The 20,672-nt window shown below is 33.7% G+C and overlaps 1 protein-coding gene across 1 annotated transcript; it reads left to right on the forward strand.

Annotated features, from left to right (window-relative positions):
- The first annotated feature begins 392 nt into the window (after positions 1-392).
- On the forward strand, positions 393-19,968 carry LOC127719151 (uncharacterized). The gene is made up of 13 exons (XM_052225174.1): positions 393-434; positions 1,468-1,650; positions 5,448-5,571; positions 11,081-11,246; positions 11,586-11,739; positions 12,425-12,555; positions 12,876-12,993; positions 14,033-14,146; positions 14,910-15,012; positions 16,064-16,246; positions 16,950-17,125; positions 18,309-18,455; positions 19,879-19,968. Exons 1-13 carry the CDS (start codon positions 393-395, stop codon positions 19,966-19,968), a joined length of 1,731 nt encoding a protein of 576 aa, XP_052081134.1.
- Positions 19,969-20,672: the final 704 nt, after the last annotated feature.

Below are 20,672 nucleotides of genomic sequence, written 5' to 3' on the forward strand. Positions count from 1 at the left end.
AACTACTGACTTGGTTCTTGACTTAGGCCCGGGACATGAAAATGTGCCAAGGTTGGAATATATTACTTTGATTAAGATCTCAACCCCCCTTTTTTATTAGTGTTTTGTTTATTATTTTAGTCGTTCAAACACAACAACAGTCATGCGGTACACAGAAAGTGTAAGTATTTGTACATCAATACTAGTAGTCTACATGTTTATGTTTTGATTGTTAGAACATGTTTGGTTTAAAGCAAAGAAGTACTTAGGGTAAATTTCATCTGAATTTATTTCAGACCAGACATTTAAAAAAAAATCCATCATTTACTACAATTCACAGTATGGCAACCTCATGTGTGTTCATTGAGGTTTCAACAACATTATGATGCATTTCTAGGGAACTAAATTTTGAGATGGCTGAAAAACGCACATTTGTAGATTTTGTCAAATTTCAAGTAATTATCTCAAAAATGAATTAGAAGGACCTTCTTCACAAAATTAAAACAAACAGGAAGCGGTTTTTCAGATATAAATCAGTTTATGTTTATTGAGAATTTCCTTCAATTCCAAATTTAAGGAAAACATGTCAAATAAGCTCGTTTCATTTTAAATGTTTTTTCATGCATTCCATTCACTAACAGGTACTTTTTTAATTTCAGCACAAACTATCATGAAGATATCGTTCAACTACGTAGTGACTTATTAAACCCCGCGCGAGGTTTTTATCAGGATTCATTGACCTCGGCCAGATATTTCCATCCTTTGACGGTATGAAAATATTTTTTTAACAATTTGCAAGCAAGATATTTTTGTTTCATATGACAAAAGACTGTGTTCTGTCCCAATTAGTAAAAATGCAAAAACATCTGCTAGTTTGACACATTTATCCGTACAATTATGTGTAAATGTACCAGATATACTGTAAACCAACTAATTTTCGCGAGCGATTTATTTTCTCGACTTTCGCGAGCAGAAAAATAACGCGAATATAAATCGTCGCGAATTTGTAAACCTTGGATTTTTCCTTATTTATCTACATCAAGTAAATTTGAGAATCGCGAAATTCAATCGCCGCGAAATGGGCTAGAAAGGGCTAAACGCGAAATAAAGTATCCGCGAAAATAAGTTGGTTTACAGTATCACATTACAGATTAAAACAGACCTAATATATAGGAACCACTCAACTGGAACTCTCAATTTTACTTACTAAGTATCACCTCAGGATCAGAGCATTAACAAAAATGACTAGTGTAAAACAATTCAAAAGTTCTCATTCTGAGTTGATTTTTCAAAAGCAAAATTTATACTTCAGTTGTCCTGCAGGTTAAAAAAACGAATAAATGTACATATGTGTCGTTGGGTAGATGTCTTATTGACTCCACATCCCCTCTTATATAAACTTTCAGATTACGTGTGATAATTAAGAATACAACAAATAACCATATTATGTTTAAAAGTTTTAATCATTTTCGCAACTTGTCATTGTAGAAAGATCATCTAGCATGTCTCCGTGATAACCAAGGTTCCAATCTGATGTTGAGGATGTATAGTTTAAACGAGTTCGCTGATGGAGCTCCCATCACACAAGATTTCTTACAGAAACTTGAACAGGATTTCAAAGCAGCTAAAGATGCCGGGTGGAGTCTTGTTCTCAGATTTATGTATCAAAATGTAAGTTACTTATTGATTTTTTAATATATTTCTGTAAAGTATACAACAAAATGATTGATATATTTAATATATGTTGTCAACATAATGAAATTCTATGCGACTGTCATACAAGTGAGAGGTTTAGCTAGCTACAAAACCAGGTTTAATCCACCATTTTCTACATAAGAAAATGCCTGTACCAAGTCAGGAATATGACAGTTGTTTTCCATTCGTTTGATGTGTTTGAGCTCTTGATTTTGCCATTTGATAAAGGACTTTCCGGTTTGAATTTCCTTGGAGTTCGGTATTTTTGCTATTTTACCTTTTATCAGTACTACCGGAGACAAAGGTTATTGTGGTATGTACTTTATTATCTTAACCCAAGATCACGGCCGTCACTCGGCTAACCGAGAGATTGGTCGGTTAATCTATATTGAGTATGCGGCTATATCGGCGGTTGGTCTGTTAATTGGGTTGGCTAAAGTCTGTTAATCAGGTGTTATCGAGAAAATACTTGCAAGTTCAGTATGTTTCATTGTATAACTTTTTAAATATATTTTTTATCATAAAAATTATTCATGTCTGACAAAACAGTTCAATGTACTGAATCCAGTGGTGTAATTATTTTTTTTCTAGCTTCGATAAACAATCAATAAAATGAAAAGGCGGGGTACTCATCAATAAATTTATACACATTTTACACACACAAAATGTACACAAAATGACAACTTGGCTGAATTTACTTGCATGTAATATTTTGAACATCGAAAAAAGACAGGCATTATGTTTGTTAACCATATTAATATCATTGTGTGAAAAATCTACACGAAAATCTGTATTTTGGTGATATTAATCAATTTTTATTAAAAACCTGGTCTGTTAATGGGTCGGATGTATAAAACCCGGTCTGTTATTTGGTCTGTTAAGAGTTATGAATGGCAATAAAAATATAATTTGATTGCTTTATGGGGAATTATCGGATCAAATGGGTAGGCTCAAGACGAGTGGCTAAAATATACGGAAACAACACATGAACAATGAAACATAAATTTAGACAATGGAAATTGGAAATTGATAAAAATGGTTTCAAAAAGTGTAATATTAAAGTAATATTAATTTCATTCAAGAATGGTCGCATATATCATGTGAATTCTGTTTCGTTGTTATGAATGACACCAATTTGTCATCTACATTGGTAACCAGTATATACATCATTTTTATAGTTCGTTCTTAGTTGTACTATTATACCACTGTCCCAGGTTAGGGGAGGGTTGGGATCCCGCTAAAATGTTTAACCCCGCCACATTATGTATGTATGTGCCTGTCCCAAGTCAGGAGCCTGTAAATCAGTGGTTGTCGTTTGTTTATGTGTTACATATTTGTTTTTCGTTCATTTTTTTTTAATATATAAATAAGTCCGTTAGTTTTCTCGTTTGAAATGTTTTACATTGTCATTTCGGGGCCTTTTATAGCTGACTATGCGGTATGGGCTTTGCTCATTGTTGAAGGCCGTACGGTGACCTATAGTTGTTAATTTCTGTGTCACTTTGGTCTCTTGTGGAGAGTTGTATCATTGGCAATCATCTGTTTTTTTATATCAGAGATAAACGTCGTAATGTAACTAAACATCAGTAAGTAAAATATATTGGGATGCTAAAATATAAAGAATAGAGAAAGAATAATGAGAAAAATAAATAAAATGTAGAGAAAAGTGACATAACAATTTAAAGAATACAGATAAATACAACACCCCCAATCCGGATCCTCATGGTATACACGAGAATCTGGATGGAGACGCAGAATATAGAATAATAGATAAGGACAGTAGAGAGTGATGCATTGCTAAAAAAGAGAACAAAATAACAATTGTTTAAGAATACAGACATGAAACACCCCTTTTTACTATTTAGACCCTCCAAGATGATTGTTAAAACAATTTTGGCATTTATTCCACATCTCCTTATTTTTAAATTAATAGTATAGACAACGATATCTATATAGATGCTTTGCAATTTTTTTACTGTATTATATCACTTTATGTTATTTGAGACTGGAGTCCGATAAACATTGGCCCCCTGTCAACCGCTGAATCTGATAGCTCAGTAAATATTGTAAAGTGCAAACAAAACAAAATTTCAGGGGGAGGGGGTGGTTGAAACAGTAATGGATTGCGATGTACTCAAATTGGTGACAAATGCTAGAATTTTACAAGCGCACAACTGCAGTTCTCCTCTGCACTTATGTAGAAAGGAACTAAACGGAATAAAATGAATTAAAAATTAAGATAATCAAATGTAGCTGCATTCGCTTCTTTCCATTTACTAGTACTTCTTTAGAATGTTTTGTAAACAACATATGGTTAAGTAATAGAACAAAAGAACCAATTGGATGATGCTGACGAACTAGGGATTAACGTCCAGTGGCAAATATCATGTCCATATGAGAACGACAACACGTTATATGTACCCGGTGTTGTATAAGACAGACACTTTCAGTCGGATTTTTGAACGTGCTTCTTTGAACAGACACAAAAATCAAGGCTGATTGAAAACGTTAATAATAAATTCATGCATATTCCAGCGGCCAATCCATATCACGCTATATTGCAGTGACACACCTTTCAATAAAATGCAAAGAAAGTCAAAATAAAAATTCTCTTACTACAAGGATACTGTTGCACCGTATTGTCATTTTTTTTTACTCAAGTACATCTCATTCTTAACTTTTTTAATGGGAAATTATAAAGGTAGCAAAACTATTGTCGTGGCTAAATAACTCTTAACTGACAATTTTAATTGTCCAACCCATTAACAGACTTTATTCCCCTAATAGTCACTAAAACGTGGTATTACTCACGTTATATTACAATTTTGAAATATTTACTAATGTCAATTTATTATTTAGAACCAAAGTACTATTTAGTGTCCTTTAAATGATATCTAAAATTGTTTGTTTCGCCTTTTATTAAAACAATTGCTATGCGTATAAGCATAAACACCACATACTTGCGCGACGCCTTTTAGTTTTACTGAAGTTTGCGCAGACTATGAAATGTTTTTACAGGTGGAAAATGTTCTATGATAGATATCATTTTGTCAGACACTTTTCTTTTTTTTATTTGGTTCTTATAATATGCCAAAAATCTGTATATTTAACAGAGTTGAACATTTAAATTGTGCGTTTTACTCTTAACAGACGTATAACCGACCTGATTAACAGACCAACCGCCCATATAGCCGCATACTCAATATAGATTAACCGACCAATCTTTCGGTTAGCCGAGTGTCGGCCGTGAAGATAGTACACTTCTAAAACCAGTTTGCGGAATCTATAAGACGCACGGCTTGGCTTTTGTTTTTTTATTTTTCTATGATCAAATTTTTTACATCCAAACAAAGTCAATTCAACAAATTGTTTAACATGTTTGAGACATTAAATAAACGCATGCTTAACTGATTGACAATGAAGATTTGTAATAAGATTCCCCCCCCCCCCCCCTGGATGTCAAATATTAATGTCGAGACAATAAACATACTAGTAGTATCATATCGTTTCAATGTTGGCGCACGGCATGACTCTCGTTTTTTGTTTTTTTGAATGATCAAATTTTGTACATCCAAACAAAGTCAATTCAACAAATTGTATAACATGTATGAGACATTAAATAAACGCGCATGCTTAACTGTTTGACAATGAAGATTTGTAATAAGACCCCCCCCACATGAATGTCAAATATTAATGTCGAGACATTTTACATACCGTAGTATCGTTACAATATTTGTTTCGCTTCTCTATTAACCCAGAGCTTGGATACACAGTATAACCCTCAGTCAGAACCAACAATAGCTCAAATCAAGGAACATATCAAACAGCTAGCACCTGTTATTGCTCGTTACGATGGCGTTGTGGTAGCTGTTCAAGCAGGTTTCCATGGGGAATATGGTATGATAGCATCGAAGTTTGCATTATATATTTATTGTCTACCATAATTTTACCTTAAAAACAAGAAGTAAATAATACGATACTGTATACAGGGAAGTTTTATTTTCGATATTTTCACGAAAAAAGAGTTGCTACGCGAAAATAAAACTACCGCAAATGAGTCATGGAAACTTGGTTCATAGGATCAAGACCGTACAAAAATAACTACCACTGAAATCGCGAATTTGAATTCAGTCGGCGAATAGCGAATAAAAGACGGCGAAAATTTTCCGATTCACAGTATACATATGCTGATTTGTACCTTTCAATTACATTTTCAAACGTCTATGTGAACTTATGTTTCACGAAAATCAAAATCGACAAAGAACATGAACCTTTAAAAGATCGAACTAGTTCAAAAACAGAATTGGGGATGTCATGGGTGCAAATTCAAAAACCATTTTAAAGAAAGGACAGAAAAACTATGACTAAACGAACAACGGCGAAAAAACATATCGGTCCAAAAACAACACCTCACAGAAAACGGCGAAAGGACTTACACCGTCCCAATACAGCGCCTCACAGAAAAAACCGGCGAAAAGACATACACCGGCCCAAAGCAACGCCTTACAAAAAACGGCGAAAAGACACATACCGTCCCAAAACAACGCCTCACAAAAATGACGATAAGACACACACCGGCCCAAAACAACACCTAAAAAAACGACGAAAAGACACACACCGGCCCAAAACAACCCCTCACAAAAAACGACGAAAAGACCCACACCGGCCCAAAAAAACGCCTCATAAAAAACGTCGAAAAAGAAACACCGGCCCAAAACAACACCTGAAAAAAAACGATGAAAAGACATACACCGGCCCAAACAACGCCTCACTATAAACGACGAAAAGACATACACCGACTCAAAACAACGTCTCACTTAAAACGACGAAAAGACATACACCGGCCCAAAACAACGCCTCACTAAAAACGACGAAAAGACATACACCGACTCAAAACAACGACTCACTAAAAACGACGAAAAGACATACACCGACCCAAAACAACGCCTTAAAAAACGACGAAAAGACACATACCGGCCCAAAACAACGCCTCACTAAAAATGTCAAAAAGACAAACACCGGCCCAAAACAACACCTCACAAAATACTACGAAATGACATACACCAGCCCAAAACAACGCCTTTAAAAAAAGGCCAAAAAAAGACACCGACCCAAAACAACGCATCACAAAAAAAAAACGTGAGTTTAAGCAACATCAAACCTGCTAAATTCAGGGGATGAACTCAAATGCTCCAAAAACAATTATTGCTCCACCAGTAACACCCGACCTGTCGCTTATTGTAAGTAACTTACGGCGATAAGTCTAAATTGCTTTGGGTTAAGCTATAATTTAAACTGACAACTGTAATGAAAATGAATCATCAGTGGTAATGTGAAAACAGAGATTTGTTTGCACAGACTATGACAGATATATGAATAGTAATCTACATGACTAAAGCTGAAAGTTATTTTTTTATATAGTATTTGAAGGAATAAGGCAGTGGGTGCAAACATAAATAAATTTATGATTTTTTAATCAAGGATTATGCTATATTTATTTGAATCCTTGTCAAGAACTCGGTTATTTACGTGTTTAAATGTTGATCGATATGTGGTGATCTCGAGGTGGTATCCGAATGACATTAAAAGGTTTAAATTTCTGCTCCACTGGTGGCACACGTTTGTTTAAATGTTCCATTCGTTTCACCCTACTATAGTGGTATTATAGATATTCAAACTAACAAAAGTTTAAATGCATTTGTATTTACGACAACAGAAATTCGATCAGTTTTGTGTCCTGTGATAGGTTTTAAGTTGATATTCTGAGAAGGACCGCTTGATTTTCATATTTATCTTGGAAGATTTTATTTTCAAATTCAGACTGGACCACTTTTACAGTACTGCAATTTTCATTGAACACCTTTACAAAATGCCACCTTATATTTTAAATTTACCAGGTTTATGGTACACACCTGGAACAAACAGTACAAAACAAGATACAGCTATAATCGATACGCTACTCACAGAACTTCCATCAACAATGTAAGTGTTCGAATATATATATAGGTATTCACAAGACGTGTGTAAGTAATCAACTTTGTAAGAAATCACAAATGTACGAAACCAACAATGTAAGTAATCAACAACGCAAACAATCGACGATATAGGTATTCACAAATGTGAGTAATCGATGACTTAATCAATCAAAAATGTAATAAATCAACAATGTAAGTAATCGACGACGCAATTCATCGACGCTGTAAGTAATTAACGATGACGTTATGACGACGAATGTTATCACCAATGTATGAAATCAACACTGTAAAAACACAACAATGTAAATAATCGACGATGAAAAGTAATCATCAAAATTAAGTAATTGTTAATGTAAATGATCAACAGTGAAAGTAATAATCACTAGAATTAATCGAGGATAAAAGTAATCGAAGATGTAAATAATAAACAATGAAAATGATCAACGATGTAAGTAATCGATAATTGAAATACTTAAAAGTATAAATAATCAGCAATATAAGCAATCAACAATGTAAGTAATCACTAATATAAGTAATCGACAATGTAAGTAGTCAACAATGTAAGTAATCAACAAAATAAATAGTCAACAATATAAGTAATTAACAATATAAGTAATTAACAATATAAGTAATCACCAATATAATTAATCAACAATGTAAGTAATCACTAATATAAATGATCAACAATGTAAGAAATCAATAATGTAAGTAATCAATAATGTAAGTAATCAAATGTTTAGGAAATCAACAAAGTAAGTAATCGACCATGTAAGTATTCAACAATGTAAGTAATCAACGATTTAGGAAATCAACAATGTAAGTAATCAACAATATAAGTAATCAACTAATAAGTAATCACCAATACAGGTAATCAACGATTTAGGAAATCAACAATATATGTAATCGACAATGTAAGTAATCACCAATGTAAGTAATCACCAATGTAAGTAATCAACAGTGTGAGTAATCAACAATGTAAAAGTGTAAGTAATCACTAACATCAGTAATCGACAATATAAGTAATCAAAAGTGTAAGCTGTCTTGTAACTAGAAAGTCCAATACTGTCGTCCAAGGACGACAACTCACTGTACCCACGAACGGATAATACCATGACGTATTTAATTATACTGGTGATAAAAGATTACTTGAAATATGAACATATGCATTCGTAATGACTCCTATACAATACAAGTAAAAATGTCATAGACGGATATTAATCCGAAACTAAAAATGTTCTACGCATAAAAAAAATAGCTCTTAACAAACTATAATAAAGAGAATAGTAATTAAAGGTTTGGGTAGAATCCTACTTTTTATCATACTGATTAAGTATAGGTGGTGGATTACTGTTTTTGAAATTGGAATATCTCAATAGGTTTTTATTGTAATAATTTCCAGTTCATACTGGATTATACTGGTCATATGAGCAATATTCTGCTGTAAGGTAGATGGCTTTTTTACGCAACAGGTTGTGCAAAATTGTCAGATTTTGTATAGATTATGCTTGAAAAACCCAAATTTGTGTGATATAAAGAAAACTTAACCATAGAATTTTAACATAAAGTATGAGGAGATAGCTTTAATGATATGCTTTCAGATAAGAAAAAGAAAAAAATTTGGGTCACTGGACTCGATTTTTTGCTACATAATAAAATAGGTAATTTAATAACACAATTCTATTATAAAAGTTACTTTATTTGAGTTATATCCCCCATGTGGCAAAGTATAAAAAAAAAATGAATAAAACAAAATTTTCCGTTTTTTGTAAAATACAGTCGTAAAATATGATAAAACACATAATTTTCTATATTAACATGAAAAGTCTTACACATGAATTACACACTACTCTCGAAATTTGCACATTTCAATAAAGATCTAGACCGATTGTTCACTGCTATTTCAAAATCCAAGATGGAGGAAGACCATTAGGGTCGTGCTTTTTTCATAATAAATTGGGTCATTCCGAACTTCTTGAAAACAAAATTGTCTCAGAAAGGAAGTGAAAAACCCTTTTTCGTCTGTCAAGAATTTGATCTTAATTTAGAATAAAAGAAGGGGAGAAAAATCCATCAGTCAAGTAAAAACAGACAACACCTTAGCAGCATTAACATAGGTGAAAACACAGAAAAGACAGAAGATTCCAACAAACCACCACATGGAATACTAAAAATTAGAGAACACGAACTCCGACAAAAGGTGTCCTTTTCTTGAATTAAATCGCCAGTCAGAAAGGAACTATAACTTAGTATATCTTACAAACAATATACCGGTAGTTTCGTATAATACAGAATACTTTACCATGAATGAGTTCGTAAAATGGAAGACGTAATAGTATGATCTGTATCAACAGTTTTCGAAAAAAAAAAACTTTACATAATTTTCATAACTTTTCCAGGCCAGTGCAAGTTGCTCACCCGGACTACAAGACAACTTCCGGAAAGAGGACAATAGAAAGGATAGGTAAATAAAATAATTTCAACTTTTATACAATATTTTGTCAACCATCGGACTTTTCCGTCAGATACCAGACTGGTTGTATTCTGTTTAACTTCGTTAAGGTGGTACCTAACACTACAGGGAGATAACTCTGTAAAAATCAGCTAAACGTTTTAATCATGTTGTATTGTTAAGGAAATATCAAGATTCTTAATGATCAAAATTAGTGTTTGTCAAACTGCTATATAACCAGTGAAATTTTTCTGATAAAGTGGTTGGTTCAAATTATTTGAAATTTTTATATTTTTGTCAAAGGGTCAAAGTAAACATTTTGTCAAATTTTTAGGAAAATTAAACGAGCCAAATTAGTATTAGTCAAGGTGTTGGGTACCACCTTAAGCTATCATCTAAAGATAATAATGAGGCTCAATATTATGTAGACGTCGTATATTTTTTTAAAATGGATACTTTTATAATATTACATAGGGTATTGGAGGTCATATTATCTTCAAGTGCTGGTAAACAGTAAACGTTTGAACTCACTACTTAAAATAATTTTTAGAAGTGGCAGTCTCGGCTAATGTTAGTTTCCTTGCAATCAGAAACAAGGACAAAGCTTATTTCGGTGTTCTAAGAAGCCGAACTACTGTATCACTAGCCTGTCAACACTCAGTGAGGTTGTGAGTTCGAATCCCGCACGTGACAGGTGCGCTCGACTCCAATCTTAATGACTAGAATTGTAAGTTTTCCTACCGAAGGATGGTGGTTCTCTCCGGGCACTCCTGCTTCCTACACCAATAAAAACTTACCGCCACAAAATAGCACAATAGTGCTGAAAGTGGCGTTAAACACCAATCAATCAGTCAATCAATCAATCAATCAATCAATCAATCAAGCAATCCTTACAATCAGAAGCAAGGACAAAAAATCCTCTTATGCACATCACATAAAAGGTTGATTTTCACATCTGTCTCATTATCTATTTTAACGACAGGTCACTTCCACGAATGTCTGTTAGAAGGTGACACCAATGATCTTAAACATGCCTTTCCGGACCTCTCTACCGATACTGGTGCCTTGTCTTATCTGACGAAAGATACGGAAACCAGTGTTATTGGAGGGAAAACATGTCACCCAGGGGACACTTCAAATCCACCTAGGTACAAATTTCGAGCAAACGATATTTTTTTCAGACAATCTATGAGAATTCTGCTGGTAGCAAATTTTAATTTTGATTTTACTTCTTATTTATATGAATTATTTTATTTCACGCTTAAAAGGGGAACATTTATTTGAGTTCATCAGACTACATGTACTTGTTCACATCATATATCTTATACGCTTTCAATAAATTCAACTTTACCACATTTTAATTGTTTCATTTATTTGGTGTTAAGATTAAATGTGTTGTTTTATAAATAGAACACTTTCAGAAAATTAGTACAAGTAAGAGCAAGCTGCTTCATCTGCTTGCAACACTTTTTTCTAATCTGTTTCAGGAATTTATGTATCGATTCAGAGAAGTTGTTCAAAAGTCTCCACTTAACTTACCTTAATATAAATGACCCAGATGAGACTATAAGAAACTACAAAAGAAATGGTTGTTTTAAAACACTCTCTGACGTCATGGGGTACCGACTCGCGCTGGAATCAGTAAGTATTACGTACCAAGTATGATATAGATATAAGCAGGCGCGACCTTTCTGATTTATTGACTATTTAACACAAATTTAAGCACTTTTGGCTATAGCAAGGCGGCGAATATTTACTGATTGAGGAAGCGGGTATACACGGAGTCAACTACCGACCCTCGGCAGGAAAACTGGAAGTTCTAGTTAATTAATATCGTAGTTAAACACAAAGACTATATCAATCGGTCACCGAGGTCCCCTTGCGACCTTTCAGTTTTCGCTTAACTTACTAGTTGGGTGTATCGATGAAAACGACGACGACGTATATGACGACGCAATGATTGATGATGATGATGATGATGATGATGATGATGATGATGATGATGATGATGATGATGATGATGATGATGATGATGATGATGATGAAGACTACAACGATGCTGAGGAAGACGACAACGACGATGATGATGACGATGACAACGATGACGATGATGATGACGACGACGACAATGACGATGATGACGACAATGACGATGATGACAACGACGACGATGATGGCGACGACGACGATGATGACGACGATGATGCTGATGATGACGATGACGACGACGAGGAGGAGGAGGAGGAGGAGGACGACGACGACAACGATGATGATGACGAAAACGATGACGATAATTATGATGATGTTTTATTTTTCTGTTTTTAAGGTGACCCTTCCAGACAACGTTAATGTAAATACTCCAGTATGTGTTGGTATTACACTATTAAACAGAGGATATGCTTCTCCGTTTCGTCAATACAATGTATCGATTGTTCTACAAAATAAAGTCAATAAAAGGTATTTAAGAATCAGAGCTTTATGAGGGTCTTGTAGGGGTTTACAGAATAAAGAATACTGAGGAAAATAGAAAAACAAGACCAAAAAAGAATAAAAAAAAACAAGCTCAAGAAATAAGGAATAGAGAATAATATGGTGCTAAATTATACAGAATAGAAAATAATATGGTGCTTGATTTGAAGAATAAAGAATAAAGGGCACAATTAATAATGTTATTCTAAAGGCAGTGATTTTCACATCCTAGTTATTTGTAAGAAATTGTGCCATTATTGTTTTTTGTTTGATCTTTTTCTACATTGATTCATGTTTTAATCGTACAGCTTTGTATATGAAGCTGACATTCCGACAGATACGACTAGATGGCTACCAGGAAGTGATATACATCTGAAAACAACCTTTAACCTTCCAGCTAACACTCAAACAGGAACGACATACGAGGTGCGTTTTTCTCATATAACATTCCATCTTTTTTGTTCGCCACTGACGTAAATATATTTGACTTGATACATTGGGACTTTTGATACAAACTATTGGTTTGACTGTTTTATGTTTCGTAGGTTCTTTATTGGTTTTCCAAGTTTCCCCTTTTCTGTTTGTTCTCAAATCTTGACGTTTAAAACTGTTGTCCCTGTGCGATCCTATTTGGTGTTTAATCAAGATCAAGTCTTCGACAGAACCTCATCGCTATTTATTTTTACATCTTTTATACATATGCCTTATATATGAAGCAGTCAGTATGCAGGGATCAAATATCAATGACTATTTTAATGTGCCGTTTAAAACTTACAAGCATATATTAAAGTTCAACTTTAACTTCAAATAGGTTATCTGATATAAAAGACTTTTGTTTGTATTTAGCTTTCTTTATTGCTATACGTCAGGTACATCAGTCCTGTTCTGGAACTATTTGAATAATCTTTTTGTAAATTTCTTGCTTATTCTGCTTAAATAAGGTTGCAATTTCCTCGGTTAAAGTTGATGGACAACAATTTTGGCTGATTTTTTTATACTCTGTTGGTTTTTCATCCAATAACTTTATATATTTGACTTTCCAAACTCAAGATCACGGTGACGAGTCTGCCTGATGAAGATTACTCAAAATCATGTGTTGTGCGTGGGGAAAGTATATATCGTTTACCTTTTATTCTTTGTCTTAATAATAATGATAATAAAATAATTTATGATATTCTGGATCTTCACTGGTGATATGGACTCATATTCCCCATCAGTGTTTTATATCCCCAGGCATAAGGAATTTAGGAAGGATACTGACAGGGAATACGAGCTATGATCCTAAATAACAATTATATTAAACTAGAATGTCCCGATTTTAACATTATTTACCGATCTTCGTTTTTGTTCAAAGGGTATATCGGCTCATGCACTCTGTCAAGGTAACCAATCAAATTGCAGGATTAGCCAAGATATTTCACACCAGTATAATAGATTTTAATAAATTTTCTTTATTTTAACATAGGTATACTTGAAGATTTCCGAACCAAAACTCGGCGATAACCCCGATTACAATGTTGTATTAGCAAATTCCAAGTTATCCCCAGTTAATGGACTGAACAGCTTAGGGTCTTTTCAGGTAATATTTATTGCTAGATTTATTGGTGTGTCTGGTAAACGGGTAGTTTCCTTTCCCTAAATTTGATAACAATATCCGTAGGTTGAATGTAAAATTAAAAATAGAAAACAGATTAGAAAGACAAGGAAAATTTATTTTCTCCTATTCTTCAAAAGAGCTGCCCCTGTGCTTCGAAGAACATTTTCTATTGAATTAAAGATGTAAGACTTTTGCAATCTTTTACACATAATTTTAACATTGTTTACAGAAGTCTTGTTACAATTATTGAAGGCGTGTAATGCCGCCAAATATTCTTATTTTTTTTCTCGAAAAAAGTCAGATTTACATATAGCATGTTGACAACAAGTTTAACACATTTTTTGTATTCAAAGTCTGTTGTAATAAACATTTAAAAAAATGAAAACACAGTGGCGGATCCAGAACTTTTCATAAGGGGGGGGGGGGGGGGGGGGGGCGCTGACTGACCTAAGGGGGGCCCGCTCCAGTCATGCTTCAGTGATTCCCTATATAATCAACCAAATTTTTCCCACGAAACGGGGGGCCCGGGCCCACCAGGCCCCCCCCCCGGAACAGCCTATGCAACAACACGTTATTAATTTCATGAGTCCGAAGCGCTTTTCTGGAATTACCTTCATCAGGAACGCTCAAAGCCGAACATTTGAAAGCGAAGGATGTATACAAAGTATCATCTGTGTTCAAGCTATATTTAACGTGTTTTTATAATGAAGGAAGACCATTCTACATGAAATATATTAATTGTTAGGTTGTGGCTTCCAGTACAATACATCCAACTTTTGCACCGACGTCAACACTGAAAACATGGACACTTCCTAAAGTATCAACCAATCCACGAACGTGGCATCAAGGTAATACAGTCAAATATGCTATAAAGGTCACCTCTCTTAAGGTATAACCTGTCCTGGCAGGTCACCTTCTATTTTTCCCGCTGTAGCAATACCGATGCATTCCGAACTCAATTATACCTATGGGTTTTGAACCTCAGTTTAATTGCCACCTCTATTGTAAGGTCGGTTTCCTCCAATGATGCTCTCTATATACAGGATTGACTGTAATGTAATTCAACCAGGAAACCCTGTTAGACAAACCAAGGGGACACATTGTTGATGCATAAAAACTGAACAATGTGAACATGTGTTCGTGAGAAGTGCAGAAAATGGACGGACTAAACGTCACGTGATTATAGTAAAAACCAATAATATTATTTCCGTGCGTGACGTGTGTCTGAAAAAAATCCTCATCGTTTTTCGTTCGAGACCAATAGACAGCCAAACTATGATTGCCTAAGTCAACCGTGCCTTATGGAAATTCGCAACAGCCCTTAACATTAGAACAATATCATACTAAATTTATAAACTCGATAACTACCGACAAAATATATCATTAGAAACACGCCAAAATGTTCTGCCTGCACAACTCTGTCTGAGATAACCTCCAAGACTAAATGTTGATTCCAAAAATAGTATTAAACGTTGGAGTGACCAAACACCAAACATGCATAAACAGAACAACAAAAACCGTATTAGTTCAACTTTGTCTTGAGCTAGGAGTGTATCAAATCAAAGAGAGATTGAGCTAGGAGTGTATCAAATCAAAGCGAGATTGTCTGCTCTATTTCTAAAAAGTATTGGCACTCATACCACATCTTCTAATATCTATATATGAATATGAACAGAAAACAGAACTATGAATTAATTGTAATGATAATTATGAAATATGCTCAAGCAAAAGAAATATACAACGTATACACTAACAGAAGGCTAAAACCTGTGCCCTTTTAAAGTTCATACCATGAAATGAAATCGGTAATGTTTAGCGGATAATTGTTTTTGTGAATATCGATTGATTTTTAGAAGCCAAAAATTTATAAATCGCATTATCAGAGAAGTTTTTTTGCAGTAACGCGCTCTTGTCTTCAGATACCAAATGGACCTCCTACAAACACTGGAAGTTCAACGCCACTTCCTGTTACTACAGCGCCACTTGTTTCTCCAACGACAGTAACGCCTGCTACGACAACACAGTTTACTACAGTGACTACACTTCCTCCACCGTTTGTTCCGTTCTTTAACGATACAAGTAGTGAGTTTTACAATACATTAATCACACCAATTCTAAGAATATCATTGAAACCCATTATCCGATTACAGTAAAAATATCCATTGATTGTGTATGCGATAGGATTACCCAAGTTTCGTTTGTCATGTGACTATATAAAACATCTATCTATCAATGAGTTAATTTATCAATAGAAAATATTCAGTGTTGTCTTATTAATAGGAGATCCAAAAAAATCTTGTTACTTTCAATGGTATTTTAAAACGCGATGTAATGTCCTCAATCTTCGTAACGCTTCAATTATTGAAATTCAGACCGAAGAATTTCATCACAAAGCCTGTTTTTGATTCACCTTATATCATTTAATTAGAAATTTTTTTACGCACAAATGTTTTGACGCTAATCGTTACTCGTCATATCAAATTCAGATGGGAGATTTTTCATCTCTCAGCAAAAAAGGTACAAACAGAACATAAACAGCACAAAACAACACAGTAACAAAAACAAAAAATAAAAATAAAAATGATACACAATAGAATTTTTTTTTTAAATTCTTACGACATAATCCAGATCACCAATTCACGGAATTGTTTTTTACAATATTTTAATTGAATACGTTGATATGTTAAGGATAATACTACTCAGTTAACTTATTTGGCTGTTGGTTTAATATATTTCACATTGTTTTGTTGCACACTGTAACTAACTTAAATGACATTTTACTTAGATCTAGCGAAATGTAGAAAGTTTGATACCGTCAAGGCCCTTCTACAGTTTTCATACTTCTCTCATCCATCTACGCCAGAATGTCCAAACTCTTCGTCTCGAGCTACACCGGAAGCTATTCCGATATCATTCTGTAACGCACCGACAAATACGTTGTTATGGCGACCAAAAGGAAGGGTAAGTATAGATTAAATGCAATGTAATGGTCGGAAGATGAAAAGTAACAAATTCTTTTTGAATTATTTGCATGTTTTATTTATATCACAATTCCGTGATCTAGATTACACTGCGTATACATATACCATTGAAAGTAACATTCACTGGGTGATTTAGGAACAGTATAACACTTCATAGTTTGCTCTCGTTGCGACCTTAAACGAAAATTCTTTTTCTAGGTGCCGACTATATTTCTTTTTTTTTTTGGTAAAAGTCCGACAATAATTTGACTTCATATAACTACATTTCACATTTATGGTAAAATTTGTATTGCAATATACTATGAGGTGATTACGCAAAGTTCAGCACAACCTAATTAAGTACATCAAACCATGCTCTTTCCGAGAGGTTTTTATAAGCCGGGATCCAATTTTGTATTAGTACCTAAAAGTTGTTTCCCTTTGGTAATTCAAAAATGAACTGTTGCTTGATTGAGATGCTATTAAGATAATAAATTGAAGCATATTAGGTGTAAAAACTACGTATGATAATGATTGCAGTGCGCATGACACGCGGATTAAGCTTGATACCAAATGCTTTAGAGGCCAAGGACATCAAACGTTTTTAAAACAAATCGGTCTCGACCCGCAATATTTTTAGGTGCCTGTCCTAATTCTGGAACTTTGTCAGTAAATATACATTTTTTCGTATGTCACATCTTGTAGTTTTTCGCTCTGATAATACATGTAAAAAGTAATCGATTATTTAAAAAAAGTCAGTAAATAGATAAACAGCAAACTAACAACAAAAATAAAATACAACCAGAAAACACTGGGCTAAATCAAAACTTTGTCTATCAAAAATATAAAAATAACAAGATGGAGGTTTCGTTTGTACCAAAGTTGATATCCATATTACAAGGGAGAGGATCTTAGATGCTTGTAAGGCACTCATCATTAATCTTTTGTAGGGTTAGGGGCTGCACGTTTTTTTATTTAATAAATTATTTAGTTCTAAATTGTTTCAGAATTTTTTGAAAATTAGAAAAAAAAAAAGATTCAATGTTGAGTTGCAAAATTCTTGTTCCTGTTTCTTTCTTAAAAATAAATCCCCAAAAAGAGTTTGTCCTAAGAAGAAAAACAACATACCCCCCTACTAAAATAAATGGTATGTGCATAAGTAGTTTTACCAAATATAATGACAGGTGATTGATAACTGTGAGAGGATCCCTATGTACACACGTATTGGTGTGTTCAGCAGTCAGGGTTACTATGACTACGACACTTCCATTCGTAAATGTGGTGTTTTCCTGGGATGTTTGAAATTAGACTCAAAGGTCATAGGAGTGAAGGTGAGTGTAGTATATATATATATATATATATATGTCTCATTGTTGTTCATATTTTTAAATCTGTTGTGGAAAATAAGGGAAAATCATTTCTGTTTTACTCTATTTAATGAATGGCTATTATTTATTTTGAATTTATTGAACCATAAAATTAATTTTTGACTCTTCACATTGAATAATCCGCGAAGCGGATTATGTAAAATGTGAAGAGTCAAAAATTATTTTTATGGTTCAATAAATTCAAAATAAATAATAGCCATTCATTTTAAATAAATTTCTATCAAAAATCAGGCTCAAAGAGCTTTTTGATCCTTTTTATATTATTTATATTAACAATAACAACGTACACACATGTTGGCGTATGAATACACATACCTTTATTTTCGGCTATTAATGGCTATTATTTATTTTGAATTTATTGAACCATAAAAATAATGTTTGACTCTTCACATTTTACATTTTATACCTTTATTTTCGGCTATTAATGGCTATTATTTATTTTGAATTTATTGAACCATAAAAATAATTTTTGACTCTTCACATTTTACATAATCCGCTTCGCGGATTATTCAATGACAACATTGAAAATAAAGGTAATACTTTTAACCAATCAGAAGACAGTAAATACACCAAATTTATTTATTTGAGAATTTTGTATTGGACATTTTGCGGTGTGTGTAGTATTTTTATAATAAACACGAACTATTACATGTATTTGTAACATTTTGCGCTGGCAGACAACCATAAACAAAATAGGTAGAATTTACATCAGCAAAATAGCATTGAATAGATATGATAATGAGATCGTTGGAGTATGCCAAAGAACTTCAAGCATAAACCAAAGCAACAATACAAAAACACAAACGACATCTTTCTTTAATTTGATTTTTTGAGATTGATTTTAATTGCATATTAATTTAAGATTAATACTCGACTTTATCACGATTTATCAAAATACAGCTTTTAGTTATCTATATGCTTTCGTGATTTGCTGAAATTGTCAGAAAGATTAGCAGTAATTGTCGGAACCATATGCGTGTTAAATAAATGCTGTGAAACCGACCTTTAAATCTCTCACTCTCGAGCATTTCTCACGCATTCTATTAACGTATTGATTGGTGTTTAACGCCACTTTCAGCACTATTGTGCTACTTCGTGACGGTCAGTTTTTATTGATGTAGGAAGCCGGAGTGGCAGGAGAGAACCTCCTTAGGAAAACCGACAATCCTGGTAAATTAAGATTGGAATCGAGCGCACCTTCCACGTGCGGGATTCGAACTCACAACCTCAGTGTTGACAGGCTTGTGATACAGTAGTTTTATTTTTTAGACCACTCGGCCAGCGAGCCCCCTAAACATATTGAAAAGAAGCACGTAAATTCCGAATCCTTGTACGACATTGAATAAGATATAATTTTTTTTTTCAGATTGGTATGCAAGTTTGTGGACGACCTTTTGATATTGAGAATGCTCGTTTTTCAAACGAAAAAGACTTGTTGAACCTATATGTGTTTTAAATTAAATTAAAAAGTATATCGTTTATTATCTCTTCGTTTGTAAACATAATATTTACATTTTTTAAAATCTAAAATTTGCTCTTTATTCAATATCTGATACTTGACAAATCCCCGACTAGTGTTACATGTGGAGCGATAAGCCATCCTGTCGTAGCACCTGAGACTACCTCAGATTTTTGATGGGGTTATATTGCTAAACTTTAGTTTCCTTTGTTGGGTTTTTTGCCATGGCATTGTCAGTATGATTGTCATCGACTTATGATCTTGAATATCCCTTTGGTATCTCCAGCCTTCTTTCGAAAAAATAACTAAAATCTATTAAAATACAGGATTACTTTTAATATGAAAATATTGTTAGTACATTGCCTAAAAACATCGAAATCTATTGAGAGCCGCTTATAAACCTATGATAACATGGAAAAAAGACACCTACTTACACGAACTTAGTTTCTGTCATCCAGCCGATTAGTTTTACAGATATATTTACTAGTGCATCTAGCCGGGTAATTCAGACGAACATAAACTACGGTAGCAAGTCCATCAAAAGTTGTAGCCGATGATGCCAACGATAAAAAAAGACAAACGCAATGTTCAGAAGATACAAAGGGAAAGACTGACAGAAAACCGGACAAACCGACAGTTCAAAAAGTACAAGCAAAAAACTAATGTTAAAGCAACGTTACCCAGCCCAGATGACAAAATTC

This window comes from Mytilus californianus, unplaced genomic scaffold (genome assembly GCF_021869535.1).
Source record: "Mytilus californianus isolate M0D057914Y unplaced genomic scaffold, xbMytCali1.0.p SCAF_10, whole genome shotgun sequence".
Classification (NCBI taxonomy): Eukaryota; Metazoa; Mollusca; class Bivalvia; order Mytilida; family Mytilidae; genus Mytilus; species Mytilus californianus.